This window comes from Rhinoraja longicauda, chromosome 24 (genome assembly GCF_053455715.1).
Source record: "Rhinoraja longicauda isolate Sanriku21f chromosome 24, sRhiLon1.1, whole genome shotgun sequence".
NCBI lineage: Eukaryota > Metazoa > Chordata > Chondrichthyes > Rajiformes > Arhynchobatidae > Rhinoraja > Rhinoraja longicauda.
Window position 1 is genome coordinate 5,504,778 of NC_135976.1, and position 9,873 is coordinate 5,514,650.

A 9,873-nucleotide genomic window follows, 5' to 3' on the forward strand; every position below is an offset into this window, starting at 1 on the left:
CATGCGCTATGAGCGGATTGGTGTCCTGCTTGCCTCGGTGAGGAAGGGCCCGCGTTTACCATAGCGGATGTCATCATTCGAAGGGGGAAGAACGCTCACCTCAGCCCCTGTGTGCACAAGGAAACGAGCACCGGTGCGGCGATCCCACGCAAAAACGCGATGAATCTGGCCGGCCGCTGAAGCAATCACTGACGGTCGGCCCCTGCGTTTCCCAGGAATGAGCAGGGCTGCCGGCATTGACGAGCTGAAGGTCCCCAGCGGCGGTGAAAGTAGCACCAGCCCCCTCTGCTGGCGTCTGAGGAAACGGGCGGCTGTGCGGGCTGATCCGACCACCAGTGACCTCTGGTGGCGTGCGGAGGAACTGACGGCAGGCTGCACGGGAAAGACGCGCTGGCGGCCGGAGGGCCATGGCAGTCGGATCCCGCCGCGAAGGGCGTCGAGGCACCGACCTGCTGATCGCCGTCTGTCATCGGTGAAACGTCCAGCGCGTCCAGGGCCAGCTAACGTGCCATCCAGAGTTCATCAGCGCGCTCGCCCACCGCCTGCATGTCGGTAAACGGGTTGCCAGTGAGCTGCTGGCGGAGATCCGACGGCAGCTGCTGCAGGTAGCGTGCTTAAATATAAAGCAGGGCCAGTCATCCGTAAGATCTGGGTCGCCCGCTCGGCCTCGCCGAGACGGAACTTCGGTAGGAGAAGGGCCTTGAGGCCCTCATACTTATTATCCGCCGGGGGGGTGCGGAGGAAAGGTCTGACCCATCGCGCAGTGGCCTGGTCGAGGGCGCTGATAATGTAAAAGTATTTGGTTGCGTCGGCTGTCACTGCCCGCAGTGCAAACTGCGCCTCGGCCTGGTCAAACCAGAAATCAGGCTCGTCGGTCCAAAGGGGAGGCAGCTTCAACGCCACGGCGTAGAGAGCAGCGCAGTCGATAGGGTCCAAGGGGTGGGGTCCGGCAGGGTCCAGAGGCGGCTGACCAGCAGGATCCAGAGGCGGCTGACCAGCAGGGTCGAGGCGGCTGACCGGCAGGGTCCAGAGGCGGCTGACCAGCAGGATCCAGAGGCGGCTGACCAGCAGGGTCCAGAGGCGGTTGACCGGCAGGGTCCAGAGGCGGCTGACCAGCAGGATCCAGAGGCGGCTGACCGGCAGGGTCGAGGCGGCTGACCGGCAGGGTCCAGAGGCGGCTGACCGGCAGGATCCAGAGGCGGCTGACCAGCAGGGTCCAGAGGCGGCTGACCGGCAGGGTCCAGAGGCGGCTGACCAGCAGGATCCAGAGGCGGCTGACCGGCAGGGTCCAGAGGTATTTGACCGGCAGGGTCCAGGGGCAGTTGACCGAGTAGTGCGTGTTGAGGAACGTTCAGGTCCATCGCGACTTGCGAGGGAATGTCGAGGGTCACCAGTGTAGTGGATCTGGACGCGGTCGAATTCAGGCAAGACGCCAGGTAAGTATTAACAGTAATTTAATCCAGCAACAGAACATCCACACTCTTCAGTCTAACGCACGAGTTCTCTCTCTAGCCCCTTCAGGCAAACCCCATAGCACTAGTCTCTCCCCCAGCCCTGTCCAACCCGTGCCGAGGGGGATGATCCAGGGAGTGGCCTAATCCCCGGGTACCGCCACAAGATCACAGATTGAAATGTGTGGTGCTGTTGTCAATAACAAGCCCTCATCTGAGGGGCAGGATATGGAATTAGGTTGTACAGTAGGGTTGCCAACTGTCCCGTATTAGCCGGGACATCCCGAACATTGGGCTAAATTGGTTTGTCCCGTACGGGACCGCCCTTGTCCCGTATTAGGCCTGGACAGTGTAGGCCCGGACAGTGTAGGCCCGGACAGTATAGGCCCGGAGGCTGCCTAACGGAGGTTGCTTAGCAACCCGCCTCCCGGCCTGGGCAGCTGCCATTGGTTGAGCGGGGGCACGTGGCCTCGGGCTGGGTGAGGTCACGTGGGGCGCGGGGCGGTGACGTCACCTTTTGTCCCTTATATGGGAGTGAGAAAGTTGGCAACCCTATTGCTAGTCTACACTACATGTCAAAGACGTACAGGTTTGTAGGCTAATTGGTTTTGGGAAAAGATTGTAAATTGTCCCAAGGATGGTGTTAGTGTGCGGGGATTGCTGGTCGGTGCGGACTCGGTGGGCCGAAGGGCCTGTTTCCACACTGTATCTCGAAACTAAACGAAATGTGGGATAAATTTTGTTAAAGGAACTAACAAAACTAACAAATCAATTCTATGGCTGACAATATGATCTATCAGGAGGTTGTTTCTCATCATTTCTCAGGGCACTAAACAACTTCCTGGTGTATGAAACCTTGGAGGTTAATTGTTGACTTGTTTGTGGACCGCTAGCACATTAGCACTCTGGAATTGTTCTGGATTCCTTGGGAATTAAAGATCAACTTCCCAGATATTGCTGGCTGCAACTCAGAGAGGAATATTTTGCAAACATATATATTTTTGGATCCTGGTGTTTTTTACACAAATATTGAAGATAGGAAAAAAGGTCATTTGATTGGGTTTATTTGAAGGCTGAAGGTCATTGAGATGACAACTCAATAGAGAATTCTGTCATTGAGTCTGAATTACACAATGACGCCTCAGTAAAAAAATCTGCTATAGACAATAGGTGCAGGAGCAGGCCATTCGGCCCTTCGAGCCAGCACCGCCATTCAATGTGATCATGGCTGATCATTCTCAATCAGTACCCCGTTCCTGCTTTCTCCCCATACCCCCTGACTCCGCTATCCTTAAGAGCTCTATCTAGCTCTCTCTTGAATGTATTCAGAGAATTGGCCTCCACTGCCCTCTGAGGCAGAGAATTCCACAGATTCACAACTCTCTGACTGAAAAGCTATGTGGTGTCTCATCGATATTTAGCCAGATTAGTACCTTTAAAAGCTCAGTGGTGTCATTACTTGCTGTGCTAGTCATTATAAATACTCCACCATACGAGTCCATCCAGGTATCTCAATGAGTAGCATGTGCTGTGGTGAGATTGCTTGCAGAGAATTAAAAAGCCTGGCATTTGGAAGTCAGTGCACCAGTCTCCCATAGCAGCTGACAACCCCCACCCCCCCCCCCCCCCCCCACGACCAAACTTATTAAAAGTGCATATTTAGGGATACGTATATCCTGATTTCCATGGAAAGGAAAATCAGCTGGTGTAAAGCAGCCTGGCAATTTGGCCAATTGCATTCCCATTAACAATGTAATAACATGCATTTGCAGATGCTGGCTTACCAAAGAAGGACACAGTGTGCTGGAGTAACTCAGCGGGTCAAGCAGCATCTCTGGAGAACATGGGTAGGTGATGTTTTGGGTCGGGGCCCTTCTTCCTCTTGCTGAAGACTGAAGAAGGGTCCCCTCCCGAGACCTCGCCTATCCATGTTCTCCAGAGTGACCCACTGAACTACTCCAGCGATTTGAGGCATTCCCATTGATTCTGGATAAATCATGATTGCCTTCACTACCCTATCGCCAGGAGTTTTCACCATAAGAAAATTCCAAGGCCAATGGAAAACTAGATTGGACAGAATCAAGTATCGTCCTTTCAGTTCTGTAAATGTAGAAACAAAACCAGTAGGGTATGGAGCCTCTCGAGCGGACTTACCAACCAACAACCACATTCACATTCTTTGTTCCAAATGTCGCGACTTCTTCAATCTTATTCGGTTTCTAAGCTCCAAGTAGCCTTGATATTCAGAGCTCTGTGGAGGGAGTCCTACTTTTCCACTGATCTTTATATGAAGAAGTACAGTGCAATTTTCCTTCTGAGTGGCCTTCCTCTAATATGACTTTATTCTCTTGTCCCTGATTTAAGAAATGTGCCAGGTTTAGCTCGGTGGAAGCACTCTCACGTTTTTGCAGAACCTTGTGAATACAAGCTCGCCATGATGGCATGAGCAAATTTGGTTTAAAACTGAGGAAGTTCTGCATTACTGGAGGAGCAGATTTTTGTGGGGAAGTGGAAGGGAAGCGGGGGGAAGGGATGGAGGAAAAGAGGAAGGGGAAAGGGGAGGGGGAGGGGATAGAAGGAAAGTGGAGGCGGAAAGGGATGGGGAAGAGATGGGGAAGAGGGGGAGGGGACAGAAACGAGAAGGGGAAGAGGAAAAAGGTTTAGAATGAAATCCGGTGTGCTGATGTAGAATTAATAGCACATACATCCTATATATTTCCGAGGTGCAGGCAATTCTCTCAATATCCTGAGCAATATTTATAACTCAGTCAGCTTCGGTCATTGTTAGTGTGAGTTTGCTGTATAAAACGGGCCGTTTTGTTTCTTACGTTACAGTAATGTTCATACTTTAGCTGAACAGAAGTTTGTGAAGGCTAGGAGATTGTGCGAGAGCCACACAAGACTTCCTTTCATTTACTTTCCCAGCAAACAAAATAATTTTCCCACATCTGCTCTAACAGATCTTTTAACACTGTGTACAATTCAACCAAAATACTCTTTACATTTGAAAAATGATAAGGAATTAAATTATCTGTTCTCTTTGTGTAAAACACTGGGTCCTGCTACCATTCTGGTGATGAGAGACTTTGCTCACCCCTATTCATTCTGGCACAGTGGCCCAGTGGTAGAGCTACTGCCTGACAGTGCCAGAGACCCGGGTTCCATCCTGGCCATGGGTGCTGTCTGCATGGAGTTTGTACACTCTGCGTGGGTTTTCTCTGAGATCTTCGGTTTCCTCCCACACTCCAAAGATGCACAAGTTTGTAGGTTGTGTAGGAAAATAACTGCAGATGCTGGTACAAATCGAAGGTAACACAAAAAGCTGGAGTAACTCAGCGGGTCATGCAGCATCTCAGGAGAGAAGGAATGGGTGACGTTTCGGGTCTTCAGTCTGAAGAAGGGTCTCGACCCAAAACGTCACCCATTCCTTCTCTCCTGTGATACCAGGTTGGTAGGTTAATTGGCTTGGTATAAATGCAAAATTGTCCCTAGTGTGTGAGCGGCAATCGCAGGTCCGTGTGGACTCGATGAGCCAAAGGGCCTGTTTCCTCGCTGTATCACTCAACTAAACTAAAGTAAACCAACAATTTATTTTCCCCTCATGCAGAGGAAGCGCTGTGAACTGGAAGATCTGACCAAAGAGCTCCGCCAGGCAAACCTCCTCCAGTTCATTCAGAGGACAGGCACTAGGATCAGCATCCTCCCTGCACAGGAGGCATGTACTGAGGCCATAGGTGAGTGAGAACAAGAGAAACTGGATCAAGAGGACGCCTCACTGACTGTCAAACTGACCCACCATTTAATAATCCTGCCTCATCCTCTGCCTCAGCCATTTTTGTTCCCAAATGGTGTACCCACCAATTTATGGAAAGGGCAAAATCTAATCTCTCAGTCTTGAAAATACTCAACAGCTAAACGTCCATTCTCCTTGAAATAGAGAATTCCGCAGATTTACCAACCTGTGAGGTGAGGTGAGCACCTAGAGAGGGTGTTCTCCTCATCTCACTGTTAAATGGCAGTTCTTTAAAAATCTATCCCCCCCTATCTTTTGCGGGACAAGTTTATTTATGCGATGAGTGTTGGGTGCCTGGAACATGCTGCTGGGGATGATGGTGCAAGCAGCTACAATGCTGGAGTTTGAGAGACTTTTCAATACATGCATTGATTAGACAGGGAATGGATCATCAGCAGGCAGAAGGGATTGGCTTAGTTTGGTGTCCTGTTTGGCACAGGCATTGTGGGCCAAAGGGCCTGTTCTTGTGCTGTACCGTTCTATGTTCTAGTTTTGAATTCTTCAGCTAGAGGGAAACAGCCTGTCAATTCCTCTCAGAATCTCGTGCGTCTCATTGAAACCACATTTGCTAGGAGCACACCTCCTCTCATCAGCCACTGATCCACCTGGTCTGAGATGCACTCACATCGATGTCAGTAAATCCTTCCACAGAGATGGAGATCAAAGTTGTAGGCTTATTGAAATCCTATACAATTTCACCAAGGCTTCCTCACTTTTATATCCAAAACACCTTGCAATAAAAGCTCTTCTGTCCCAAACATTTCCATTTGTCTTCCTAATTTCTTGCAAATTAACATTCTGCGAACTAGATTACCAAGATCATCCTGTGGGACATTTATAAGTGTCCCACCATTTAAGAAATAAATTCTTTCAACCAGATTCATTTTTCACACACTATACCAGATGCTCATTCACGTTAGCCACACACATTATCGTGCAGGCTCTTTTTTTTTCAGTCAGTTTCAGTCAGTTTAGTTTATTGTCACGTGTACCGAGGCACAGCGAAAAGTTTTTGCTGTGTGCGGTCCAGTCAGCAGAAAGACAATACATGATTGCAATCGAGCCGTTTACAGTGTATAGATACATGATAAGGGAATAACGTTCAGTGCAAGGTAAAGCCAGCAAAGTCTAATCAAGGATTATCCGAGGGTCACCAAAGAGGTAGATAGTCGTTCAGCACTGCTCTCTGGTTGTGGTAGGATGATTCATTGCCTGATAAATTGCTGGGAAGAAACTGTCTCTGAATGGGAAAGGGGAGAAAAGGGTGCCTTTGTATTCTCCTCTCAGTTCAAATGTTCCACATAGCTTTGTGTTATCAGCAAACTTGGAATTGTTATACTCTGTCCTTTCCCATGTATGTTGTGAATAAATGAGTACTTCGGAATGGTCCTTATAGCATTCCACCAATCACTCTGCCAACCTGAAACCAACCCATTTACTCCTATTTTATTTCCTAGTCCTTTAGCCAAACCCTTACCTGTTCTCATAGGTTACTGCTTCCCAATCCAGTAAGCACTAACTTTAGCCAACAACCACTGTGTAGAGTTTGCACATTTTATCCACGATCATGTGGGTTTCTTCCAAGTGCAATGTTTTTTTCTCGCGTCCCAAAGACGGGCACAGTGGCGCAGCGGTAGAGTTGCTGCCTTACAGCGAATGCAGCGCCGGAGACCTGGGTTCGATTCCGACTACGGGTGCTGTCTGTACGGAGTTTGTACGTTCTCCCCGTGATCTGCGTGGTCTCCGAGATCTTCGGTTTTCTCCGAGATCTTCGGTTTCCTCCCACACTCCAAAGACGTACAGGTTTGTAGGTTAATTGGCTTGGTAAATGTCCCTAGTGTGTGAGGGATAGTGTTAATGTGCGGGGATCGCTGGTCGGCGCGGACCCGTTGTGCCGAAGGGCCTGTTTCTGCGCTGTATCTCTAAACTAAAAACATGTGCATTGGTAGGTTAACAAACCTGTACTTCTTTGGAGTGTGGAGTTTCTTCTTTGGAAACCAAAGATCTCGGAGAAAACCCACACGGTCTGGGGGAGAACGTACAAACTCCGTACAGATAACACCCGTAAGCAGCAACTCTCCCCCTGTGCCACTGTGCAGAGGCACAACATTTCCCACCCTCCAGTCTTCTGGCATCTCACCTGTATTTAATGACTCATAAGTTTCAGCCAGGGCACCTGCAATTGCCTCTGTAGCTTCCCACAATGTTCTCGCATATATCTGATCAGGCCCAGGAGATTTATCTACCTTCATACACGTTAGGACCTTCCGCACCTCCTCGGCCCTAATACTGACTGACATCAAGACACTCCCATTGACTGCCCCAGGTCCCCTAAAGGTGATCGAAATGTTACACCAGAATGAGAGGATTTCAGCAAGGTATTTGACCAGGTTCTACATGGGAGGCTGCTCTGGAAGGTTGGGTCACCAGGGATCCAAAGAGAGCAAGCCGTCTGGATAGAAAATTAGCTTCATGGAATGAAGCAGTAGGTGTATTGATTGTCATGAAGACAGTTAGTACATGTTCATTCCAATTAAATTACTGTTTTGTCATTGTGATGAGTTTTATCATTATTGAATTACCTTAATTTCACATGCCTCAGTCCTTTACGTTTTAGTTGCTGTTGGAGATTTTTTCTTAAAGTAAATCATTTAACTTTTGGTCTTCTTTATCTTTCTATAAACCAATTTTTTATTCACTCTCTGATTTATTTAATGACTCTGATTTGACTGAACTAATGGCTTAATTGGCACTTCCTGGTAATATGTTTTTCATTAATTATTATTCTATCTAATTGGTCTGGGATCCACGCGTTTGTTTGCATTGGTCACTTGGGTCCCAAATCTCCCGAAGATGACATTGTGCATTTGGAAGTCCTGCAGATAGCACGTTTCCACACAAATCCTGATATGAAGTTCATGGGAAAATAAAAGCCTGTGAAATGTGATTTCCACTTACAGTAAAACCTGGCCTGTTGTGACAGTGCATTATTAGAGGTCGCACTTCTTTGGGCTGCAACAGATTTCTAGTATCCCAGACAAATCTTTATTTTACATCATTAAACCTCGACACATGATCCAATATTCCTGAAGTTCAGCCTCTTTGATGTACATGCCAGGCTAATGCATCAGGAGTTTTGTACAAAGAAGTATAAGTAAGTACAATGGGAGTTCAAAAAGGACATGGACACATTTCTATCTCCATGGTGATTTGAAGAGTATTTATTCTTGGACCCGGCTGTAATGATCCAATCAATAAGGTCGGTTTTAAATAGCTATTTAAAGTTGACTTTCGTCCAAATTCCAGTTCAGAATTAAGGAAATTACTGACATTACTGACTGAAATTATAGAGTTATAGAGTGATACAGTGTGGAAACAGGCCCTTCAGCCTAACTTGCCCACAACGGCCAACATGTCCCAGCTACACTAGTCCCACCTGTCCGCGTTTGGTCCATATCCCTCCAAATCTGTCCTATCCATGTACCAGTCTAACTGTTTCTTAAATGTTGGGATAGTCACTGCCTCAACTACCTCCCCTGGCAGCTTGTTCGATACACCTACCACCCTTTATGTGAAAAAGTTACCCTTCAGATTCCTGTTAAATCTTTTCCCCCTCACCTTAAACCTATGTCCTCTGGTCCTCGATTCACTTACTCTGGGCAAGAGACTCTGTGCCTACCTGATCTATTCCTCTCATGATTTTATGTATGATTAGATTAGATTAGAGATTAGAGATCTCAATAATATCACCCCTCATCCTCCTGCGCTCTAAAGAATAGCGTCCCAGCCTGCTCAACCTCTCCCTGTAGCTCAGACCCTCTAGCCCTGGCAACATCCTTGTAAATATTCTCTGTACCCTTTCTCTTTTAATTCTTTGATGACTCATTCCTTGTATGAATGTAAGATGTATTTTTAGCTATCTTTGTTCTCTTCTTCCACAGATCCTCATTTCCATCTTGACTCCCTCAAGCATGAAATGCTTCCTGCCAAAGCCAAGGATCTTCGGAGCTCATTGATCTCCACTTTTAACCAAGAAGGGATTTATGTATAACTCCTTCATCTTACAATGATTTTGATTCTTTTACGTACAACAGGGAGTCACTCCGACATGCATGCCTTGTTCTAACAGCTTTAGCGCTAATGATGTTAATTGGTGTTAGATAAGAAGAAAACATCACTGAAGCACTGAATGTTTGTGAAAGGGACTTGCTTTGGTCTGAGTATGAAACGCGCTTCAAGGCTCGCATCACAAGAAGGCAACCTGTATCCAGCTGTATCACGGATTTTGATCTGGGACATAGATTTACAACTGAAATTCTGACAATAATACATATACAGCACCATCATAGGGTTTTATCACATAGATATGATGCTGAAAATGATGCTGAACATAGCATGTAGATATTGAAACCTTCCCATTGCGAAACACAGCAAGACTATACGAATCGTGCACTGAGATGAACTATTTGTGTACACCATGCTGAACAATTCATTGAATACCTATGGCACAGCAGGTGGCAGGGTACACATCATTCTGACACCAGTTTATAATTCATAAAGTTCTGGACATGAAGTATACTTGGTTCACTCCTGTGCACTTGAATATGTATTTGGAACCAAGAACAGCAT

At 47.3% G+C, this 9,873-nt stretch overlaps 1 protein-coding gene across 1 annotated transcript in view; it reads left to right on the forward strand.

Annotated features, from left to right (window-relative positions):
* The window catches only part of LOC144605205 (ras association domain-containing protein 8-like), a 35,280-nt gene extending 25,933 nt beyond the window's left edge, over nucleotides 1-9,347 (forward strand). Inside the window, exons 3-4 of the mRNA XM_078420302.1 lie at nucleotides 5,059-5,185; nucleotides 9,186-9,347. Of these exons, the coding sequence (XP_078276428.1) occupies nucleotides 5,059-5,185; nucleotides 9,186-9,295 (237 nt within the window). The 3' untranslated portion in view covers nucleotides 9,296-9,347. The remainder of the gene's footprint in view (nucleotides 1-5,058; nucleotides 5,186-9,185) is intronic.
* Nucleotides 9,348-9,873: the final 526 nt, after the last annotated feature.